General features: G+C 40.4%; 1 protein-coding gene across 2 annotated transcripts in view; it reads left to right on the forward strand.

The window, feature by feature from the left end:
* METTL16 (methyltransferase 16, RNA N6-adenosine) overlaps window positions 1–25591 on the forward strand; it is an 84600-nt gene that overhangs the window by 7600 nt on the left and 51409 nt on the right. For both annotated transcript variants that reach the window (XM_025851232.2, XM_073879261.1), the window contains exons 2-3: window positions 336–463; window positions 24702–24901. In XM_025851232.2, coding sequence (XP_025707017.1) covers window positions 336–463; window positions 24702–24901 — 328 coding nt within the window. The remainder of the gene's footprint in view (window positions 1–335; window positions 464–24701; window positions 24902–25591) is intronic.

Raw genomic sequence — 25591 nt, forward strand, 5'->3', positions numbered from 1 at the left:
CCACAGCCATTGTATATGTTCCCACCTGCAATGATCCAATTTCCTAACATCCTCACCAACACTTCTCTTAACCCTTTTTTTCTTTTTTAATAATAGCCATCCTACTGGGTATGAAGTGATACTGTGGTTTTGATTTGCATTTCCCTAATGACTCATTATGATGTTAAGCATATTTTAATGTGCTTATTTGTCGTGTACATTTGAAAAATATAATTTCTACTTTCTCAGTTGATTGGCAAAAATATATTGGCTATAACTGTTGACTTGGCAACCACAGCTTTTTCCCATTAATGTATTTTTTGACTAAATATGCTTTCCTTTTTTTCTTTTTAAAGATGGCTCTGAGTAAATCAATGCATGCAAGAAATAGATACAAGGACAAACCTCCTGACTTTGCATATCTGGCAACCAAATATCCAGATTTTAAGCAGCATGTTCAGATAAATCTGAATGGAAGAGTGAGGTAGGTAACATGAAGAATTCTTAATACTCTATTATTCTAGTATAATCTGAATGGACACAGGGTAGTGGAAAGCATACTGGACTGATAGTACACCTGAATGCAATGCTAGACATTTCCTGAAATTTCTCATCTGATCTTGGACAAATCACTTAACCTGTCTGGGTTTCATCTCTATGTTGGTGCGGGGAGAGGGAGAGAGAGAATCTTAAGTAGTCTCCACGCCCAGTGAGAAGCCCTACGTGGGGCTTGATCTAACAACTCTGAGATCATGACCTGAGCCGAAATGAAGAGTTGGATAATTAACTGACTGAGCCACCTAGGCACTCCTGGGTTTCATCTTTTCAAGTTATAAAATGAGAGGATTGGACCAAATACTTTTCAGTTTCTTTCTGGCTTTAAGAAAACTTGATGTCCAGATTATTGCTTACCCAATAGGGATCCCAGAGTAAGTGCAGAAACCTTGGGATTGTGCTCTAAAACGTGCTGATAAGGGCCTAGAGTTCTTATTTTATTTACTTGCTTATTTTTAGTGAGGATTATTTTGTTTATTTTTAATTTTTATTTATTTTTTATTTAAATTAGAGTCCTTGTTTTAAGTGTGTTTTTACTTTGATGTAGGTAGGAAAATAATAACCAGACATCAAAACTGATTTCATAGATACTATTACTTAGGATGTCAATAAATTTATTAAAAAAAATTTTTTTTTTTTAATTTGAGAGAGAGAGAATGAGAGCACGAGTGGGGCGGGGGGGGGCGTGTGGGGATGAGCAGAGGCAGAGGGAAAAGCAGACCCCCCCTGAGCAAGGCGCCCGATGTGGGGCTCGATCCCGGCACTCCGGGATTATGACCTGAGCCAAGGGCTGCTGCTTAACCAACTAAGCCACCTAGGCGTCCTGGGATGTCGATAAATTTAAAGTTTAGTTGAGGGGCACTTGGGTGCTCCATTGGTTCAGTGTCTGTTGATTTCGGCTCAAGTCATGTGAGATCAAGCCCCGCACTGGGCTCTGTGCTCAGTGTGGTCCAGCTTGTCCCTCTCCCTCTGCTCCTCCCCCCGCTCACACTCTTTCTCTGTCTCGCTTTCAAATAAATAAATAAAATCCTTTTAAAAAAGTTAAATTTAGTTCAAAAGTTGCTTTTAAAAATTAAGAAAATAGGAGCGCCTGGGTGGCTCAGTCGTTAAGTGTCCACCTTCGGCTGAGGTCATGGTCCCAGGGTCCGGGATCGAGCCCTGCATTGGGCTCTCTGCTCCTTGGGAAGCCTGCTTCTCCCACTCCCCCTGCTTGTGTTCCCTCTCTCGCTGTGTCTCTCTCTCTCTGTCAAATAAATAAATAAAATCTTTTTAAAAAAATTAAGAAAATAATGAGTGCTTTGGGAAATGGCAAATATGATAATGGTGTGGGAATAACTGATGTGTGTATTACACCTTTGAGAAGGAAATCTTTAACTGCATTCCTAAACTCTGTGGGAATTATAGGCTGGACATTCCAAGCCTTCCTGGGGAAAGATGTAGTGATTTAACTGTGAGGGACAGGAGGAGCAGGGTTGTGGAGAAAAGGGAAGGTAAGGAATAATAGTATCACAGAACTTGAGGCATTTTGATGACCTCTTCCTACTAGCTGTTTCCTTATGGCTTTAGAAATGGAGGTCCGAGGGCAGGATTTAACCTGAGGGGCAACATAGCCTAGAAATCACATAAAATCTGAAAAATATGTGTATTTAGGGGCGCCTGGGTGGCTCAGTTGGTTAAGTGTCTGCCTTCGGCTCAGGTCATGATCCCAGGGTCCTGGGATTGAGCCCCACATCAGGCTCCCTGCTCAGTGGGGAGCCTACTTCTCCCTCTGCACGCACACTGGCTCTCACTCTCTCTGTCAAATAAATAAAATCATTAAAATACATGTATATTTATACTCATTTTTCTGGGAGATAATCCTTAGTTTTCATCAGATACTGAAAGAGATCTGGGCTCCCTTCCTCCCCCAATACACAGAGGTTAAGATCAAATGCCCTAGAGTATGGCTTCCAAGCTTTTTTGTCTACTCAGTTCAAAGTTGAGGATAGTTCCATATCACTGCTTGTATAGGGGACTCTGTTAATATTAAGCACATTAAAAAACATAATTCAAACTAAAAATTAAACATTTAAATAAGAGTTCTAATATTTCCTTTGCATACTCTAAAGAATTATTTTCAGCACCTTACTTTGGGAGAAAACCTTAGCGAGATTGAGTTAGTATTTCTTTTTGTTTAGATCATCCCTACCATTTTTCTTAAATCTTTGTTCCATAATTATGTATGTGAATGTTTTATTTAGTCCATATAGTGTTAGGACAGCTACAGTTTTGTTATTCTTTGTTTTCTCTGTATACCTATCATTGTACTTAAGTACTTAAATACCTATTGATTAACCATTTTGTGCTAAGTTTTAGGAAAGCCATAATAAACAAGAAAGACAGTGACTACTGCATTTGGAGTTCACACATTAGTGGGGGAAGTGGACACATAAATAAGCGGTCAAGCTTTTGGTATGGCAGAACCTGTGGAATCACATAGAAGGGAGACCTGACCGCGACTTTGCAATTTAGAGAATGATTTGAAACAGAAGTGGGTCTTGGTTGTGGTGAAGAATGAATAGGAGTTAACCAGATAGAAGTGTGTTACAGGCAGAGGGGGCAGTCTGCAGAGCACTGAGCAGTAAAGGAACTGGAAAAGCCGAATGTGTCTAAGATGTTGTGGACAAATGACAGGAGGTAAGGCTGGGGAGGATTATGCTTGTACTTTATAAGGCCCACTTAGGAGTTTGGATTTTATTTTTATTTTTTTAGATTTTATTTATTTGAGAGAGAGAGTAAAAGAGAGAGAGAGCACGAGTGGGAAGAGCAGAGGGAGAGGGAGAACCAGAGCAGGGAGCCCTATGTAGGCTTGGTCCTGCAACTACGGGATTATGACCTTAACTGAAGGCAGATGCTTAACCAACGAAGCCACCCAGGTGCCCTAATTTTGTTCTTTTTAAGAGAGAGAAAGTGATCCCACATGGGAGTGAGGGACAGAGGGAGAGGGAGAGTTAAGTAAGCTCCACACCCAGTGCGGAGCAGAGCTCAGTCTCATGACCTGAGCTGAAATTAAGAGTTGGATGCTTAACCACCTGAGCCACTTAGGTGCCCTAAGGAGTTTGGAATTTATTTTAAGGACATGGTGTGGAGGGTTCTTGTATCTTCAGAGTTACCCATCCCTGTCCTTATCCACTAGTTTAAAAGCAGAGGAATAACATGTTCAGAGTTGTGTTTATATAAAAGTATTCTAGGAGCATTGGGGAGGATGGGTTGCAGGGGAAATTAAGATTGGAGGTATAGGGAAGTGAGTAGGAAATGGTTTCAGTAATCTGGATTAGACAGACATTGGTGGCCAAACTAGGTAGAGGCAGGAGGGATAGAAATCACTGATGAGTTTGACTGAAATTCATGAAGAAAATTAGCAGGACATGGTGGAAGTTAAGGAGTCTGAGCCAGATATAGTGCTTGTGATTTTTTTTTTTTAAAGATTTTATTTATTTATTTGACAGAGACACAGCGAGAGAGGGAACACAAGCAGGGGGAGTGGAAGAGGGAGAAGCAGGCTTCCCGCGGAGCAGGGAGCCTGATGCGGGGCTCGATCCTAGGACTCTGGGATCATAACCTCAGCTGAAGGCAGATGCTTAACAGCTGAGCCACTCAGGTGCCCCAGGTGCTTGTGATTTTAATTTAGCAAGAGGATGGGTGGTAGTACCTAGTTTACTGAGTTAGGGAACAAGGGAAAACGAGCTCATTTGTGGGGAGATGAGAGTTTCAGTTTGGGGCATATGGAATCTGAGAAGGCTGTGGGATATTCAAGTAGGGTTATTGTGTTGGCAGTTGAAAGTTGGAAGAGAGGGACAAAGCAGTGATGTGGAGGGAAGGCCATGGGTCTTCGAGCTAAATCCTGATGAATGAATAGAAGAGGGAAAGAATTCGGGTATAGAGAAGAGATTTTTGTGAAAGGTGTGTTTAAGTTTGGAGAACTGCGTGTAGGTGGGGTTGAAGTGGATATAGGATATCGGGTTGAGAAATAAGAGACTGAAAGGAAAACAAAGAACAGGTCACAAAGAGCCTTTTATAGCATGCAAGTTCACTTGACTGCTCAGACACCGGAGGAACCAGAGGAGGGTTTTTAAGATGGTTTAGGATTAATATTTTTTAAAATATCGCTCAGAGCAAACCAAACAGATCTGTTATTACAATGTATTTGAATGGATTAAAGGTGTCTGGCAAGTAATAGACATTCAATAAATTTGTTAAACTCTCGAGAATAATTCCTCTGTAAACTCTAACTCTGTGCCAATTACAAGTGGCATACTTATTTCTTCCTCCAAGTTTTTAAGTTCCACCTAATTAACATACATTGTAATATTAGTTTCAGGTATAGGATTTAGTGACTCATCGCTTACATAGGCTATACTAGGCAAATGAGAGTTCCCCCAAATTAGAAAAATAAAATAGAAGGCAAAAAAGCATCAAATTGGAAAAAAGAGGGTTAGTTTACATTAATAAAAGCAATAATTTTGGGACGCCTGGGTGGCTTAGTTGGTTGTGTCTGCCTTCGGCTCAGGTCATGATCCCAGAGTCCAGGGATCAAGCCCCGCATCGGGCTCCCTGCTCAGTGGGAAGCCTGCTTCTCCCTCTCCCACTCCCCCTGCTTGTGTTCCCTTTCTTGCTGTGTCTCTCTCTGTCAAAAAAATAAATAAAATCTTTAAAAAAAATTTGATTCAACGATGTATTTTGAATGTTTAATGTATAAATGTGAACATTCTCTCTTTTTTTTTTAAGATTTATTTTAGAGAGAGACAGCTTGCAAGCAGGGGGAGGGGTGGAGGGAGAGGGTAAAGTACAGAATCTCAAGCAGACTCCCTGCTGAGTGTGGAGCTGGGTGCAAGGCTTGATCTTAGGACCCTGAGGTCATGACCTAAGCTGAAGTCAAGAGTTGGATGCTTAACTGACTGAACTACTCAGGTGCCCCACTTTTTTTAAAGTTTCATTTATTTAAGTAATCTCTACCCAACGTGGGGCTCAAACTCATGACCCCAAGATCAAGAGTTGCATGCTCTGCCGACTGAGCCAGCCTGGCACCCCATCAATGTACATTCTTTTAAAATGACTTGCCCAGGCTTGTAACAATAAGAAATGACTGAGCTGGGGGCGCCTGGGTGGCTCCTCAGTTGAGTGTCTGCCTTCGGCTCGGGTCATGATTCTGGGATCAAGTCCTGGGATGGGCTCCCTGCTCAGCAGGAGGGTCTGCTTCTCCCTCTCCCTCTGCCCATAGCCCTGCTTGCGCTCACACTCTCTCAAATAAATAAATGAATAAAATCTTAGGGAAAAAAAGTGTATATATATGTGTGTGTTTTGTGTGTGTGTATGTATACACACATATATAAATATATAACTGTGTGTGTGTATATATATATACACACACACATACACATACATAAAAGTGTTGCTGCTTCCCCCAATCAAAATCCCTGTTTTTGGGAGACAAGATAGGTATAATGTTTCCAAAATTCAAAGAAAAGATGCTCAAAGCAATAAAAGAGTAATGGGTGGTAGAAAGGTGTAAGTGTGTGAACTTTAAGTTCACAATATATTTAAATATCTACCGGGATATTTAAGTTAGATATTTAACATCCAGATATTTAAGTTAGAGTAATTAAAACATTAGTACAGTGTTGGAGCAAGAATGGGCCATCAGAGTGGCATTCTGAAACACATCTAAGTCTAAACAGCAGAACAGTTGCATGTGCACATTAAGTGGTGGGATGATTCCTGCCTGTCACTTGATTCAATAGCGTACCTCCCAGAAGGAGTACAAAGTGAACAGGGTGACTCTTCCTTTCTTAATCAGTCTTGACTCTTGTGTATTTCTCATCGTGTGAATATCATACAGTGCTATAAACGATTAAAGAGATTTTCCAGTGTAAAATTTTGACCATATTGGATTTTCAGTTTATGTGCTTACTTGAGAACCTTTCAAGTAAGGTACCACCCTATGGTGAAAAGCTATAGTGTAGAATAGAGTAGCATTTCAGTTCATTAGGGGTGAGGCAGACAGTAATGAGTTTTTTTCAGTAATGCATTTTTTTTTCTTTTGAGAGAGAGAGTGAGCACGTGTTAGTGGGGAGAGGGGCAAAGGGGGAGAGAGAGAGAGAATCCAGGCAGGCTCCATGCCCAGTGCAGAGCCCAATGTGGGGCTTAATCCTAGGACCCCAAGATCATGACCTGAGCCAAAACCAAGAGTTGGACGCTCAACCGACAGCCACCCAGGCACCCCCAGTAATGGATTTTTAATAGATGCAGTTGGGACAGCCACGGGAAGGGTGCATTTAGATTTCCTTTCCTATGTTATGCAAAATATATTCCTGATCACTGAATGATTTCAATATATTTATTTTTTTTAAGTACTAGAAAAAAACATAGGTGAATGTCTTAACTTTGGATATAGAAATGGGCTTTCTATGCATACTCCAAGGATAGAATTCATCAAAGAAAAGATGGCTGGATTCAGCTACATGAGATGTAAACAATTTTACATGTCAGGAAATACTAAAAGTAAAAGATGACAGGGCGCCTGGGTGGCTCAGTTGGTTAAGCGGCTGCCTTCGGCTCAGGTCATGATCCTGGAGTCCCGGGATCAAGTCCCACATCGGGCTTCCTGCTCGGCAGGGAGTCTGCTTCTCCCTCTGACCCTCTTCCCTCTCGTGCTTTCTATCTCTCATTCTCTCTCTCTCAAATAAATAAATAAAATCTTTAAAAAAAAAATGACAGAACACTGCAAATACTTACAGCGTATGGCAGAGAATTAGCTTTCTCAATATAAAGAACTCTTATAAGACAATAAGAAAAAGTAAGAAACCTTTATAGAGAAAGGTAAGGATTAAAAATGGACTGTTCACAAGAGGAAAGACAGTGGACCAAATTAGCAAAGATAAAATATTAAAATATGCATCGGGGCACCTGGATGGCTTAGTCAATTGAGCATCTGACTGGATTTCGGCTCAGGTCATGATTTCAGGGTCGTGGGATCCAGCCCTTTGTTGGGCTCCATGCTTAGTGTGGAGTCTGCTTGTCACTCAACCTCTGTTCCTCCCTCCCCCCTGCTGCCCCCTCCTTCTCCCTCTGCCCCCCGCTCACTCACTGGCTCTGTGTCAAATAAATGAATAAATAAAATCTTAAAAAAATAAAACATCCATCAATGGCAAAAATGTAGTCAAATGGCATAGAGAAAATGTTGGTAAAACTGCAACCTTGGAAGTTCTAAAAAACATACTTGAAATAATGTTTGTTTAAGGATATTTATCCTAAAGCTGTTTATAACAAGAAAAATAGGAAATAATCTAAATATCTAGTATATAGGTTCTTAACAGTACAGTTCCATGGAATATCATGGAGCCTGTAGAGTGGATGCTGCAGATTATAAAACATGATAATTTTGTTTCAAGCTAAAACTGAAGTATCTGCTGATTGCTCTGCACAAAAAGGGACTAAAAGGTTATGAGTTGTGTTGTTCAGACACATTGATGTTCTTTTTGTAATAGGCAAAAGTAATTTTTTTTTAAATTTTATTTCTTTGTTTGAGAGAGAGAGAGCATGAGCAGGGGGAGGGGCAGAGGGAGAAGCCGACTCCCCACGGAGCATGGAGCCCAACGGTGGGCTCCATCCCAGGACCTGGAGATCATGACCTGAGCTGAAGGCAGATGCTCAACCGATTGAGCCACCCAGGCGCCCCTAGGCAAAAGTAATTTTTTAATTTTTTTCAGGATAGGGATGCTTGGGTGGCTCAGTCAGTTACCTGTCTGCCTTTGGCTCAGGCCATGATCCCAGGGTGCTGGGATCGAGTCTCGCATCAAGCTCCTTGCTCGGTGGGGAGCCTGCTTCTCCCTCTGCCTCCCGCTCTCCCTGCTTGTGCGCTTGCTCGCTCTCTCTCTGACAAATAAATAAAATCTCTAAATTTTCTGCAGGATAAAACAAGCTTATTTATGAAGGGATAGGAAGAGGATGAGGCAAGCTTAAGGAGGAGAGCCTTCTTTCTTTTTTTTTCTGTTTATTTTTTAATTTTTAATTTTAATTTTATTTTTTTTTAAAGATTTTACTTATTTATCTGATAGAGGGAGACACAGCGTGAGAGGGAACACAAGCGCGGAAAAGCAGGCTTCCCGCAGAGCAGGGAGGCCGATGCAGGGCTCCATCCCAGGACCCTGGGATCAGGACCTGAGCCGAAGGCAGACGCTTATCGACTGAGCCGCCCAGACTTTATTTTTTTAATAATTTTTTAAGATTTTATTTGAGAGAGAGTGAGCGAGAAGTGAAGCACAAGTCGGGGGAGGTGCAAAGGGAGGGGGATAAGCAGGTTCCCCACTGAGTGGGGCTGGATCCCAGGACCCTAGGATCATGCATGACCTGTGCTGAAGGCAAAGGCTTAACTGACTGAACCACCCAGGCGCCCAGAGCCTCCTGTTATTTCTTTAAAGATGGAAACAATATGAGCTTATTAATAGTTGGCAGGGTAGCATGTTTAGAAGGAATCTGCATGCTCCTAGACATTATCCCCCTTCCTGCTCTGCTTACTTAGTTAAGAGTTATTGATTGTCTGCATTGATACTTTTATTTTATTTATTCTTTTAAATATTTTTATAGTGGCTTTTTACTTAATTCAGTGAAATGTGTGAAAAAGAATGCCAAAATATAAACCCAGCTAATGATGGAAAAGGAATATCAGACAAAACAGTAGACCTGAGATGGCTCAAAGGGTCGTTTATTTGCTCAACTCTTAAGCAGGGTGTGGTATGGAGAGAGGGGACTCATTTCTGAGTCAGTCATCCTAAGGACTGGTCTTGAGGGTGCCACATAGCAGCTCTAGAGATTTTAGGTAATTTCTTTTAAAGACTTTATTTATTTGACAGCACAAACAGGGGGAGTGGCGGGCAGAGGGAGGGGGAGAAGCAGACCCCCCGCCAAGCAGGAAGCCCGATGTGGGGCTTGATCCCAGGACCCCAGGATCATGCCCCGAGCTAAAGGCAGACACTTAACCCACTGAACCACCCAGGCGCCCCTTTAGATAATTTTCTTAACTTTACTGAGACTAAATTTCCTCATCTAAAGAAGGGGGATAAAAGGACATACTTTGGATATTTGTTGTAAAGGTTAGTGATAATGCAGGTAAAGTGACATTATAGACACTTAGCAAATGATAGGTACTCTTACTGTTGTTATGCCTGGTATAATTGATAAGGTGACTAAGATTGCTAGTGTGATGTCCCTTTCTGTTTTTCTTCCCTGTACCTATCACTGCTTTGTTGTAATCATATCTGACGATTGTAACTAGATTTTAGTTCATACTTTTTTCACAGTAACCAGCTCCATGGAGATAATCCTGCAATTTACTTGAACCCTGTCAGTTGAGCATTGAAGTTTTTTTTTTTTTAAAGATTTTATTTATTTATTTGACAGAGAGAGACACAGCGAGAGAGGGAACACAAGCAGGGGGAGTGGGAGAGGGAGAAGCAGGCTTCCGCGGAGCAGGGAGTCCGATGCGGGGCTCGATCCCAGGACCCTGGGATCATGACCTGAGCCAAAGGCAGATGCTTAACCGACTGAGCCACCCAGGCACCCCTTGAAGGGTTTTCTCATACATTATGACTGTACATTTTTAACCCCTCAGTGAAGATCTAATTAATAGAAACCAGTGCCGGAAAATTAGGTTGGGAGGCTCTAGCCTTTATTGTTGTTACATGAGGTTCAGTCTCTGTAGTGTTAGAATGATTGTTAACCATGGGTCACAGAGTGTGTCCTTCCAAACTCTATCTATAATGGTAATACTGTATTCTTCAGTAGCAGAGCAGGAGTCATTCTGGGGAAATTGGACATGAGCCTGTTGACAATAGGCTATTTTGTGAAGCTGGATGTGTTAAACAGCAAAGACTTGATGGAGTAAATTGCTAATTTCCACGTGAGAGCTAATTTTAGTTCCGGTGATCTCAGAAATGAGAATGAGAAAAGGTTTTGCCTGTGTTCAGGATTTTTTAATGTCCCAGGGTGCTACGGTGACCTAGATATTTAGCTAGTAAAGCCGGATGACTAGACTTTGTCCTACAAAAGGATTTCCAACCCTTAGATTAGTGTCTGTGTTTTCTTGGAAGAAAGTGAATATTTGCCTTGCTAACAAAGTGTAAGAATCAGCTCTTCATAGATTTTTTTTCAGTTTCTTTAATTACACTAGTCTCTGCTTGATGTCTTGTACATTTTGGTGATTAGGATGTAGTTCCTTATTGGGACACCTGGGTGGCTCAGTAGGGTAAGCGTCTGACTCCTAATATCAGCTCAGGTCATGATCTCAGGGTCGTGAATTCAAGCCCCGCATTGGGCTCCACACTGGGCATGGAGCCTACTTTAAAAAAAAAAAAAAAAAAAGATGTAGTTCCTTATTAATAAATTGTATGCTGTAGTCCCTCAAGGTGAACATATATATATTTTTTCATAACAAAAATTGTTTATATAAACAACAACTCTCTTTGAAGACACTAAGAAAACATTAATTACAATGCTGTTTCTCTTGCTCCAAATGTTTCACGAAGCTGTGTAATTAATGCTTAGACTGCAGTACTCTCCTTGGTGATTGTTGTCACCGTGGGAAATCTCCTGGTTTGGTTTCCAACAGAATTGTCCCTCTTCCGTGGAAAAGTATCCTGGAGCCAGGGGCCTGTTTTCCATTTTTGGGAAAGGGGATTTTTCTTTTTTGAAATTATACAGACATTATAGAACCCTTAATGGGAAAATTACAGAAATATATCCTTCCTAACTACATTTATGATGGTAATGTTGCAGACATAAAAGAAAAATGTCACCATTCTTCCACCCCCAGAAGACCAAATTGCTTTGTGTTCCTTTCAAAGTCCTTGTCCTTATGCATGTATAGTATTTTTTGATTGTAATTTTGATACAGATATAATAATAAGACTTTTTCTTCCCCCCACGTGACATTATAAGCATTTTCCATATGGTTATAAAATGCTGTTATGAAGGTGATATTATGTCAAATGTATTCAGATAAAACAAAAATATGAGGAGAGTGGAAGTGTCTACCCTACTCATCCACCTATTTGCATATCCAGAAGTGGCTCTTAACCCTTTCGGATTTTTTAGGGTGCCTGGGTGGCTCCGATGGTTAAGCGTCTGCCTTCAGCTCAGGTCATGATCCCAGAGTTCTGGGATCGAGTCCCGCATCGGGCCCCCTGCTCCTTGGGAGCCTGCTTCTCCCTCTGCCTCTCTCTCTCTGTCTCTCATGAATAAATAAAAATCTTAAAAAAAAAAACCCTTTCAGACTTTTTTTTATATATATACACACACGGGATCGTACTTTTCTTTTTAAGATTTTATTTATTTGAGAGAGAGAGAATGAGTGAGAGAGAAAGAGAGAGCACATGAGAGGGGAAAGGGTCAGAGGGAGAAGCAGGCTCCCTTGCTAAGCAAGGAGCCCGATGTGGGACTCGTTCCTGGGACTCCAGGATTATGACCTGAGCTGAAGGCAGTCGCTTAACCAGTTGAGCCACCCAGGCGCCCCACACAGGATCATTTTTGTTTGGTTTTTGTAGGGTCTTTTTGTACAAGAATGTGATCATGATGTATGTATATGCTTTTATTCAAAGGTGTTTTTTTTTTCATATATACATATATATATATACACACATATATATATATATATCAAGGAACATTCTTCATACAATAATATGTGGCCCAGCCCAGTCTTACTCTTTTTTTTTTTTTAAGGTTTTATTAATTTATTTGAGAGAGAAAGAGTGAAAGTGAGAAAGAGAGCACAAGCGGGGGTTGGGGGGACAGAGGGAGAGGGAGCCTGACATGGGGCTCGATCCCAGGACCCTGGGATCACAACCCGAGCCAAAGGCAGATGCTTAACTGACTGAGCCACCAGGCGCCTCTCAGTCTTAGTCCTTTTAATGACTGCATACTAATCTCATTGATTACTTTTAGATTGTTCCTAAAATTTCTGTAATATGAAACTTAAATTTTTTTAAGGTTCTCTTACTGCTGAACTTTATAAAAGTTTGGGTTTTTTTTTTTTAAAGATTTCATTTATTAGAGAGAGGGAGAGAGTGAGCACAAGCAGGGGGGAGCAGCAGACAGAGAGAGAGGGAGAACCGGGCTCCCTGCTGAGTGGGGAGCCTGATGCAGGACTCAATCCCCGGACCCAGAGATTCTGACCTGAACTGAAGGCAGACACTTAACCGACTGAGCCACCCAAATGCCCCCCAAACTTTTTTTTAAAGATGTATTTACTTATTTGAGAGAGAGTGCAGGGGTGGGGCTGGGCAGAGGGAGAGGGAGCAGACTCTCTGCTGAGTGTGGAGCCAGACGTGGGGCTCCGTGGGGCTTGATCCCAGACTCTGAAATCTTGACCTGAGCTAAAATCTAGAAACAGCTGCTTAACTGACTGAGCCACCCAGGTTCCCCCAAAGTTTTTTTTTTTTTCCTAAGTATTTTGTTTTTTGTTTTTAAAGTGAATTTAAGGTAAGTCACTGGGCTTTGCTAGAAAAGTTGCAGTACTCTTAACTGTACTTGGAAGGCCAAAGAGGTGTTTGGATGACTAGGTTTTTATTTCCTGTCATCTGCTTTTTAGCACAGGGATCTGCATTTAAGAGATCAGTTTGATCACAGTTTCTTGTAATTTTGCAAGTAGGATTTTGGGTTCTTTGGTTAGTCTAAGGTTGTTAATAATAGTCATTTCCACTGTTCCAGGATCTCTTTTTTTTTTTTTTTTGTATGATATTACTATCTAATTGCTTATTTGACCTATGGGATGTTAAAGTTAAAAAAAATTTTTAGGGGGTTGCCTTGGTGGCTAAGTTGGTTAAATGTACAACTCCTGATTTTGGCTCAGGTTGTGAGATCGAGCCCCATGTTGGGGTCCACTCTGGGCATGGAGCCTGCTTAAAATTCTCTCTCTCTGCCCACTTCTCTCCTCTTTCTCTCACCCCCCCCCACCAAAAAATCAGTCATGGTTAAGTATGAGTTGGTGGAAAACACAACAAAAGACCATGGGTCTGCTTTTGGTTTTATTCAACAAATTATTATTCATAATTCTCACTGTTACTATTATTACTATATTCTAATCAGATCTGTGATGTGGATCCCATACTCTCCCTTCTTCTCAGGAACCTTCGTCTAATTTTCCTTCTACTAATTATTTAATCTCTCTCCATCAACTGGCTTCTTCTCTTTGACTTTTTAGAAATTTGAGATATAATTCACATACTATAAAATCATTTTATTTATTTTTTAAGGATTTATTTGAGAGAGAGAAAGAGAAAATGCATGCGCACAGCTGGGAGGGGCAGAGGGAGAGGGAAACCCAAGGAGACTCTGCAGTTGGCGCAGAGCCCCATTTGGGGCTCGATCCGACAACCATGATATCACAACCCAAGCTGAAACCAAGAGTCAGATGCTCAACCGACTACGCCACCCAGGCGGCCCTAAAATCAGTGTACAGTTCAATTGTTCTTAATATGTCACAGGGTTGTGCAAGCATCACCACTAATTCCAGAACATTTTCGTCACCCCCGAAAGAAACCTATTCAGCAGTCACTCCCAAATCCTTCCTCTCTCTCTTTAGCCCCTGGCAACCACTAATCTGCTTACTTTCTCTATATATTTGCATGTTTTGGACATTTCGTATAAATAGAATCATAATAGGTGGTCTTTGTGACTTCCCATTGACTTTAAACATTTTTGTCTTCAATTAAAAATTACTAATAGGGGTCTGCCTTCAGCTCAGGTCATGATCCCGGGGTCCTGGGATCGAGCCCCACATCGGGCTCCCTGCTCAGTGGGGAGCCTGCTTCTCCCTCTCCCTCTGCCGCTCCCCCTGCTTGTGCTCTCTCTCTCTCTGTCAAGTAAATAAAGTCTTAAAAAAAATACTAATAAAATCTCTCCATCAGCACTGCCACTTACACTGCCCCATCTCACTTCTCTCTTGGGTAACAACTTCTTGAAGAATTGTTTATTTTTACTGTCTTCATTTTTCCACACCATACTTAATCGTCAGCTCATTCCAGGGTGGTTTCTAATTCCACCACTACCAAAGCAGCTCTTGAAAAAGGTCTCCAGTGATCTTGTGTCACTAAATGCAATTTTGGTTTTCAGTTGACTTTTGAGAAGCACATTACTTTGCTGACACTGTTCTTCATGGACACTCTATTCCCTTGGCTTCCTTGGCACCACACTTTATTCTACCCTTTCTGTCCTTGTGTAGCTTCCTTTGTAATGATTGTATATACAGACATTCAAGGAGTCTTCAAGGCTTAGTGCAGAGCTCTCTTTTCTTCTAATTTCGTATTTTCCCCTTAAGCATTCTCATCCCTCCAGGACCTGACTTGTTTGTTTGCAAATCACCCATACATTTGTTTTCCGCAGACCAGTTTTCTGGGTTCTATACCTAGAGGTCACTGCTTCCTCAGTATCTCCACTTGGATGTCTCAGATTCAGCTCAGATTTATGATATTTATCCTAAAAAATGGTTTTCTGTCAGAGTTCCCAATTTTAGTGAATGGCAGGGTCTATCCTGTTGAACAAGCCAGAACCCTAGGGGATATCTATGTATACATCCTTTCTCTCACATACAAGTCCATCACCAAATCTTATAAATTTTCCCTCCTGAATGTCTCTTAATTCTTTTCACTTTCCCCTGGCTTTGCCACCACCACCTTTATCCAGCCTCTTAACCCATGTTAATGCGGTGTTCCCTTCCCTTAGTTCGTTCTTTCTTAATTTTTATTCTGCCCTCAGTTATTAGCTCAGTTACCTTTTCTGATTTTTCTAAGGTAGTTCTACTAATTACGTAGATTTCACAGCACCTTGTACCTATCTTTTACGGCATTGAGCACAGTGACAATTTTACATGTATTTGAGTGATTCTTGGATGAATACCTAACCTCTACCAGACTGTCACTGTCGTGAAAGGAGAGATCATGTCTGTATTTGCATACTGCAGTATCTCTAGCACTTTGCACAATGCCTAGCACATAGTTGATGCATGATAAATGTCTGTCGAATGAATAAAGGAATAAATGCCCACTGTCACAACTTCTTAAAAATTCTATTCTGTATAACTCAGTTGAACAAAGTAAAGTAATCTCTACACCCAACGTGGGGCTCAGACTCACAACCCTGAGATTAAGTCAGCCAGGCACCCTGGGATTGAAACATTTTTATACCTCATCTTTTTTTTTTAATGTTTTATTTATTTATTCGTGAAAGTCAGAGAGAGAGAGAGTGAGAGAGAGGCAGAGGCAGAGGGAGAAGCAGGCTCCCCGCCTAGCAGGGAGCCCCATGCGGGACTCGATCCTAGGACTCTGGGATCATGACCTGAGCCGAAGGCAGATGCTTAACCATCTGAGCCACCCAGGCACCCTATACTTCATCTTTAAAAAAGCATAGGGGAGCCAAGTATCCCAGCTTTTTTTTTTTTTTTTTTTTTTTAGAATTCCACTGTTTACAATATAGGTTACAACCTGTCAGCCTGTGAATTGTGTAAGGCTTGCAGTTGTTTATTGCCCACATAGATTTTAAGAATCAGGGAAATTTCATATAAAATTATGGTTTGTTGGTTTCCTTTGAAAATTTTAGAGATCTGGCAAAATGGCTGGTAAACTCAGTTGACATTAACTACCTGGAATTGAGCGGTGATCGTAATCTTTGAAATGGCCATTTGTGTCATCTAGCATAATGCTACTAAAAGTGTGGTTATTGAACTAGTGGCTTGTCCACAAACTATTTGTTACTGTCTGCAGAGATAAGGGCCTTGTGCTACATGTTTAAGTTCAACAGACGTTTCCTTGGTTGAATGCCTTTCTTCAGTGTGCTGATGTACAGGCTAGCACAAGCTCTGTGTCTTGTTAGGGACTGGCATTTTGAGTAACACCATGTAAATATTTGAGTGTGCAGTCCCTGACTTTCATAATTTTATTCAAAATGCCAATGCAAAGTAACATTCAGAAGTTATGGAATAGTAATTATGTCATGTCAGGGGTCCTGCTGTTGCTGTTACACTGTTCAAGCTTATTTTATAAGGTATCTAGGCTATTAAGTTTCTTTGATAGAAAAGTTGTGAATTTTTACATTTTGGATTTTAAGGCTTTGAACATAAACACTGTATTGGGGCATAATTTGTGTGTTTAGCAGTGAAGCTAAATAGATTAAGCTACTGTTATAGAATAAAGGATGTGAATTCATTTGAATGCCTTATTGTGGTACTCAGATGTAAACTTTCCATATGTAAAAATTTGGTTTTTATTTCTCTCTTATTGAAGGAAATGGAGTTGTCCCATCTTTTTCACATACTTGACAGATTTCACAGGAATAAAATATAACATTCTTATTAGAATTAAAAGTAAAGTTTTTATAGATTTAATACCTCCCCCCTTTTATTTTTGCTATATCATTTATCTTGTTGAATCTGAGATTGTACTGCTTTTTTTTTTTTAAGATTTTATTATTTGAGAGAGAATGAGAGAGAGAGAAAGCACATGAGGTGGGGGGAGAGTCAGAGGGAGAAGCAGACTTGGGAGCCCGATGCGGGACTCCAGGATCATGACCTGAGCCGAAGGCAGTCGCTTAACCAACTGAGCCACCCAGGCGCCCTGTACTGCTTTTAATTGAGGAAGAAATCCAAAGGTAATACACGTCATTTTTTTTGAAAATTGAGTGAGGCAATTGCTGTGCAATTGAGTGAAGCAGAAATGTGTTTATGGTTGCTTTGCCATGGACTGATTCTCTTTTATCAGCCCCCACAAATGACAAAATTAATATATAACCACTTAGATGTCTAGGAATAGATTTAATTCCCCTTTAAATAGGCTTAATATATTTTTAATGAGACTTTTTATTGCTAGCCTATATTGATACAGTAAACTTCTACTTGCATTGTTTTGTAGAAACTAGTCTTTAAAAGCTCACCAATCCCCACCTAAATGTAAAGGGGTTATCACTTTTGAAATTACTGTCCTCCCCAGGGTGCGTTGCTAGCTCAGTTGCCAGAGCACGTGATTCTTGATCTTGAGGTCATGAGTTGAGCCCCAAGTGGGGGTAAAGTTTACTTTAAAAAACAAAAACAAAAAAAAAGGAAGAAATTACTATTCTCTGGACTTCGCTCTGGCATTTCGTATTTCTCACTCTTCCTACACAGTTGCTTCTTCATCTCATTGAGTGCTTTTTATTCCCCCTCAGAATTGATGGTTATCTAGTGAAAGGTAATGCCTGCCGGTTTCTCTTTTCCTTACAGTTGGCTGGTATACTTTTGCTTAAACTTTTATTTTCAATCTTTGGATCACTGTGTTTTGGCATAGTTTTTGTTTACAGGATAGATTAGTGGTTTTGTCTTTATAATCTGAGAGTCTTAGAGTTTACCATTCACATTTATTTTACAATGTGCTTTGTTTTGGTGCTTCTTTTTTCTCTCTTTACACTTTGTGATCTGGTTTTCATCTCCCTTTTCTTCACCACCTGATTTTATTTGATTATATTATTTCTCTTAATTTTCTAGTGTTTATATTCTTTTTTATATTCTTAAATGTGTACTTCTGTCTCTGCTATTATCAGCTTTGCATGAAATCTTTTGACCCATGTTGAGGAAATAATGTATTTAAATACCTCTTCTTTTTCCATCTCCCCTCAATTTTAATTATGTGTACATGATTATGGTTTACAAACATTTACATTCTGTGGTGTAGCCACAGATTGTTTTAATCTTAGTTCTTTGGTTAAAATAGTTCACTGCTAGTCTATTGCCCCAATTTCTTTTTTTTTTTAAAGATTTTATTTATTTATTTGACAGAGAGATAGAGAGCACAGATAGGCAGAGCGGCAGGCAGAGGGAGAGGGAGAAGCAGGCTGTCTGCTGAGCAGGGAGCCCGACGCAGGGCTCAGTCCCAGGACCCTGAGATCATGACCTGAGCCGAAGGCAGCTGCTTAACCGACTGAGCCACCCAGGTGCCCCTGCCCTAGTTTCTTTCTTTGTCCCTTGGTTGGTTGAACTTTTCCATTAGGATTGTTTTTTTCCACAAAGGGATCATGGAAGCTATGTTCCTTGAGTTCTTGTATGCTCAAAAAATGTCATACTTGTACAGTTTTGCTAAGTATAAAATTGTTTATGTGTTGTCATACTTAAAGTACAATTTTGCTAAGTATAAAATTGTTGAGTGACATTTCCCCCCCACCAAGGGCTTTGTAGTCTGTGTCCTTTTCTTTTCTGCTATTGAATAGTGCTGTGGAAGTCTGAAGCCAGTCTTTTCTGTTTGTTTAAGATTTTATTTTTTAAGTAATCTCTGTGCCCAGTGTGGAGCTTGAATTTACAACCCCGAGATCAAGGGGAGTCGCTTGCTCTGCCCACTGAGCCACGCACCCCCCTGAAGCCAGTCATTTTACCTTGCTGCCCTTCTTTCCCCAATAGGTGGTTTAACTTTTTTCCTAGATGTGTAGTTTTTTTTCTCTTAATCCTTAAAGTCTAGTACTTTTCTGGTATATGTGTTGGTATTGCTAATTCTGAATTGGTTTTTCTTCTAAGGGCTCGGTTAATCTTTTGAGGAGAGGGGATTATCTTCTTTGGGTCTCTTATTCAGGAACACCAATTCTGTGTATGAGGGGTCTCTGTTATCTGCCTCTCCCATATTATTTTTTCTCTAGCTTTTTTTTTTTTTAAGATTTATTTATTTGAGAGAGAGAGCATGAGCGGTGGGGGTGGGGACTTGGCAGGCAGTGGCAGAGGTGGAGGGAAAGGGACAAGCAGACTCCCCACCGAGGCAGGGCTCTGGAGGCGGGGCTTGATCCCATGACCCTGAGATCACGACCTGAGCTGAAACCAAGAGTCAGACGCTTAACTGACTGAGCCACCCAGGTGCCCCAATTATTTTTTCTCTGATTTTTAACTTCATGTTCATTTTATTTATTTTGATATAGTTCACATACTGTAAAATTCACCTTTTTAAATTGTATAAATCAGTGGTTTTTAGTATGTGGACAGTATTGTGCTATTATCACCACTGTCTCATTCCTGAATTCCATTTCATTTTGCATGCTTTTTTTTTTTTAAGATTTTATTTATTTATTGTCATTGAGAGAGAGAGCACAAGCAGGGGGAGTGGCAGACAGAGGGAGAAGCAGGCTCCCCGCTGAGCAGGGAGCCTAATGTGGGGCTTGATCCCAGGGATCATGACCTGAGCAGAAGGCACATGCTCAACTGACTGAGCCACATGCTTAACCACCTGAGCTACCCAGGTGCCCCTGTTTTGTCCTTCTTGATGTTTCATTGAAGCATATGATGTCAGTTTGTCCCATAATTAGTGGTGTTAACTTTGATCGCATAAGGTGGTATTCATCAGATTTCTTCATTATAGAGTTACTGTTTTCTCCTTTGTAATTGATAATTTGTGGGGAAGTACTTTGAGACCTTGTAAATACTGTTTGTCATTGAACTTTTATCTACTGTTTTTAGCATCCATTGATGATTCTTTTTTTTTACTTAAAGATTTTATTTATTTATTTGACAGAGACACAGAGAGAGAGGGAACACAAGCAGGGGGAGTGGGAGGAGAAGCAGGCTTCCCGCGGAGCAGGGAGCCCGATGTGGGGCTCGATCCCAGAAGCCTGGGATCATGACCTGAGCGGAAGGCAGACGCCTAATGACTGAGCCACCCAGGCATCCCCGTTGATGAATCTTAATTGAAACAGGAACATGGTGATTGCCAAGTGTAATTTTCTAGCTCCTTCATTTCTTCTACATTTGTTCATTATCATCCCACTGTAAATAAGAGCTGTGTTTTCTCCCCCATTTATTTATGTAAGTATGGACTCTTGTATCTTTCTTTTATTCTGTGGCTATGATCCCTTGATAGCATTCTTCATTCAAATTGTGCCAGATTTGGTCAGTGGGAGCCTCATTGACTGGCCCATGTCCTTTTGACTTCCCTCATCTTTGAGCATGTCCTGTTTTCTGATATAACAAAGTGTTCCAGGCTCATCTTAAACTTTCTCCTACTTCATACCTGAAATAGCCATTCAGCTAAGGACCTCTGATTCCTTTTAGTGGGAGTGGTATTTGGAAACCAAGATTTGGAACACTAGGTATGCTCATTGCTTCTAGGTTCTGATATATCTTTTGAGATTCCACGATAGCCATCTTCTTTCTGTTTGCTATAGATTATATTAAAATTTCATTTTTTAAAACTGAGGTATAACTGACATCAGTTTTAGGTATATAACCTGATGGTTCAATATTTGTATATATCAAAAAGGATCACAATAAGTATATCTGTCATCATATAGTCACAAAATTTTTCTTGTGATGAGAACTTTTAAGATTCTCTTAGCAACTTTCAAATTTGCAATATAGTATTTACTGTAGCCACCATGCTGTGCATTACATCTCCATGACTTATTTATTTTATAAGTGGAAATCTATACCTTTTGACCCCCTTCGCCATTTCACCCACCCCCTGCCTCTGGCAACCACCAATCTGTTTCCTATCTATGACGGGGTTTTTTTGTTTTTGTTTTTTAAATAAACTCTACCCACAGTGTGGGGCTTGGGCTCAACCCTAAGATCAGGAGTTGCATGCTCTACTGACTGAACCTCCCAGGCACCCCTATGAGGTGTTTTTTGTTTTTCATTTTAGATTCTGCATTTAAGTGAGATGATACGATATTTGCCTTTCTCTGTCTGATCCATTTTACTTGGCACGGTGCCAAGGTCCACCATTGTTGCACATGGCAAGATTTCACTCATTTATGGCTGAATAGTATTCCTCTGTGTGTGTGTGTGTGTGTGTGTGTGGTTTCACATTTTTTAATCCATTTATTCATCGATGGACATGTAGGTTGTTTACATGTCTTAACTATTGTAAATAATGCTGCAGTGAACTTAGGGGTGCATATATCTTTTTGAGTTAGTGTTTTCATTTTCTTTGGATACTCAGAAGTGGAATTGCTGGCCCATATGGTAGTTCTATTTTTTTTTTAATTCCAGTATAGTTTATATTACAGTTTTATATTAGTTTCCAGGTATATAATAATAGCGTTTCAACAGTTCTATACATTATTCAGTACTCATCCCAGCATGTTCATTCCTTAATCCCTATCACCTATTTCAGACCTCTGATGGTAACCATCAGTTCTCTAGTTAAGAGTCTGTTTCTTGGTTTGTCTCTCTCTCTCTCTCTCTCTCTCAGTAGTTCTATTTTTAATTTTTTGAGGAACCACCATACTGTTTTCCATAGTGGCTGCGCCAGTTTACGCTCCCAGTGAAAGCTTTGTTCTTAATATCTTTTACTTTTTTACTACAAACTAGTACCCTGAAACATTCTTGTTTTTGTTTTTGTTTTGTTTTGTTTTTGTTTTTGGTTTTGGTTTTTTTATAAAGATTTTATTTATTTATTTGAGAGAGAGACAATGAAAGATAGAGAGCACAAGAGGGAAGAGGGTCAGAGGGAGAAGCAGACTCCCTGCTCAGCAGGGAGCCCGATGTGGGACTCGATCCTGGGGCTCCAGGATCATGGCCTGAGCCGAAGGCAGTCGCTTAACCAACTGAGCCACCCAGGCTCCCTGTTTTGTTTTGTTTTAAGATTTTATTTATTTGAGAGTGAGAATGAGCACGAGCTGGGGTGGGGAGGGCAAAGGGAGAGGGAGAAGCAGACTCCCTGCTGAGCAGGGAGCCCGATGTGGGGCTCCATCCCAGGACCCTGAGAGCATGACCTGAACCAAAATCAAGATTCAGATGCTTAACTGACTGAGCCACCCAGGTTCCCAACCCTGAAGCATTCTTAAAGGTCATAAGAAACCATATATTCAAGTAATAGAGTGCAGTTTTTGTATAGATAACAAATTTTGTATATATTCCTGAAATCTAATCCTGCTCATCATCACTCTTTGCAAATTCTTTTACTTACTAAAATTGTGTTTTTCTGAACAGTTTTTTTAAAGGGTAGATCATGTCTCTCAGGGTTGAGATTGAGCCCTGTGTTGGCTCCATGCTGGGAGTGTAGCCTGCTTAAGATTCTTTCTCCCTCTGCACCCACCCTTAAAAAAATAAAGAGTAGATCATGTCATCTACAACCATTGATTGTATATTCCTTAATATATGTTTAATAGTGTTATTAAATGCTTACTATTATAAAGCAGAAGAATAAAGATTTTGTTAGGTATCAGACTGGAGGATAATGGAAATGTTTACTGGTGTTTGGTTATCCTGTGTCTTCGGTAACTATTGATTGTTCCACGTCTCTGTAATTTGCTCTACAAATATTTAAGTGAATACCATTTTACTAATTCATAGTATGCATCATAAACCCTTAAAATTTTACCTGGAAGCATTGTTTGGATTTTTATTATGTCTTAATTCCTTAGTTTTATAGATGGAGAAACTGAGACCTAAGAATTGAAGTGACCTTCAATCCATGGCTAGTTGATTGCAGACTCTAGATTAGAGTCCAGATTTCTGAACTCCCATACTCTAGAATATTTTTGCTGTGGGTGATGGTGGAGCTTGGGTCCATGGTATCTCCCTGAAGTTTCCATGGTATCCAGGTGGATAAAGCGCTCTTCCTTCCATCTGGGCATTGAGTTTTTCAGAATGATTGGTCAATTGATGGCTAAGATGGGAACATACAACTTTAGGCCAGAATTTAGAGCAGTTTCAAAGCTCCTTTTTTTTTTTTTTTTAAAGATCTTACTTATTTACTTGACAGAGAAAGAGACAGTGAGAGAGGGAACACAAGCAGGGGGAGTGGGAGAGGGAGAAGCAGGCTTCCCGCCGAGCAGGGAGCCTGATATGGGGCTCGATCCCAGGACCCCTGGGATCATGACCTGAGCTGAAGGCAGACGCTTAATGACTGAGCCACCCAGGCACCCCTCAAAGCTCCTTTCTTAGTTTCAGTCCCATCTACTGGCTTTCTGCTCTCTTTTCATTGCCCCATTTATAAATAAGGTCTTCAGTTTTGTTTTAAGGTTTCCACTTTAGGAACATTTTAACATTAAAATAATTATATTGGCACAAGTTTCTTAAAAAGTTAAATGTAAATATCATATATGAGTAATATCATACGAACACTTGCATGAGAATATTTAAAGTGCCATTGTTCATGAGAGCCAAAAAGTGAAAGAATCCAAATGTTCATTAAGTGGTGAATGGATAAACAAACCACTAATGCGGTTATTCCTATAATGGAATGTTATTTGGCCATGTAAAGGAATGAAGTACTGATACATGTTACACTATGGGTGAACCTCAAAGGTTGTGGTAAGTAAAAGAATCGAGACATAAAGGCCACATAGTGTATGATTTCATTTAGTTAAAATGTCCACAAGAAGCAAATCTGTGGAGACAGAAAGTACATTAGTGGTTGCCTAGAGCTGACAGTGGAAATAAGGAATGGCTTGCAAATGGGCACGAGGTATCTTTTTTGGGGTGATGGAAGTGTTCTAAAACTGGATTGTAGTGATGGTTGTCCAACTCTTAATATAATAAAAACTGTTGAATTGTATACTTATGAATTTTATGTAAATTATACCTCAGTAAAGCTGCTAAAAATACATTTTAAAATTGTTATCTATAATATTTAAGTCTTACCCTGTTTTCATTATTAAGCATTTTATACTGCTTTCTTTCCACTTTTAAATATGATTTTTAAAAAGTGCTAAAGTCAAATGATGTTAATGATAATAGTAAAAATAGCCAGTGTTTGTATAATAGTTACTATGTACTGGGCATTATGCTAACTTTTCTCAGGTTATCTCACAGCAACACTATGATACAGGTATTATTATCCCCATTTTACAGCTGAGGAAATAGTCCCATGGAGGTTAAATAACTTGTCCAAAGTCACATTAACTAAGTAAGGAGACAATTGGGCAGGAATTGGAGCAGAGGCACTCCTGTCCTCCATGTTCCTTGTATGAAAATGCAGTGTTTTCAGTGGAAATCTATACTGCCTTTCATATACTGTGACTGTGTTAAGCACCCATATGTGTTTGTCACTGCGCTGAATGCTCTACATAGCTATGTATGTGTGGTCTCCTAGAAATCCAAGTGGGTGTTTGGTACTGTCTGGCCGCCATAGAGCTTGTATAGCACCGTGAATCTTACTAATCAGTTTTCTTTCTTTTTCTCCACTCCTCAGTCTTAATTTTAAAGACCCAGAAGCAGTCAGAGCTCTGACCTGTACTCTTCTAAAGGAAGATTTTGGACTTTCTATTGATATCCCGTTGGAAAGACTGATTCCTACAGTTCCCTTGAGACTCAACTACATTCATTGGGTGGAAGATCTGATTGGTCATCAGGACTCTGACAAAAATACTCTCCGAAGAGGAATTGACATAGGTATATATGGTTTTAAATTCTCTCTTTTTTTTAAGATTTTATTTACTTTTGAGAGAGAGAGCATGAGCAAGGGGGAGGGGCAGAGGAAGAAGCAGACTCCCCGTCTAGCAGGGAGCCGGATGCAGGGCTCGATCCCAGGACCCTGGTAGATGCCTAATCGACTGAGCCACCCAGGTGTGCCCTGTTTTTAGCCCTTTTTTTTTTTTAATGTTTTTATTTATTTATTCATGAGAGTCAGAGAGAGAGAGAGGCAGAGGCAGGGAGAGAAGCAGGCTCCCCGCCTAGCAGGAGCCCGATGCGGGACTCAGTCCCAGGACCCTGGGATCATGACCTGAGCTGAAGGCAGACGCTTAACCATCTGAGCCACCCAGGCGCCCCTAGCCCTTTCTTATTCAGCATCCTAACTCTAGGCAATTTCATCCACATCTATGACTATTTTCCACCTCCATGCAAATAACCCACAAATTTATGTATTCTGCCTACTCAGATCTTGAGCTCTAGTCCCAAATGTCAGAAATACGGATATCTCAAGAACATCTCAGACTTTGCCATGTCCAAGACCAGACTCATACTCTTTTCTTTCTGATCTTGGTCCTCTTTCTTCATTCCTTATTTCAATGAATCTACCACAGTCCACCCTGTCATCCTTGATATTCCTTGATACATCTCCCCATTCTCACCAAGACTGTC

Source organism: Callorhinus ursinus, unplaced genomic scaffold, assembly GCF_003265705.2.
Source record: "Callorhinus ursinus isolate GAN/ISIS: 27379988/994484 unplaced genomic scaffold, GSC_fseal_2.0 scaffold34, whole genome shotgun sequence".
Classification (NCBI taxonomy): domain Eukaryota; kingdom Metazoa; phylum Chordata; class Mammalia; order Carnivora; family Otariidae; genus Callorhinus; species Callorhinus ursinus.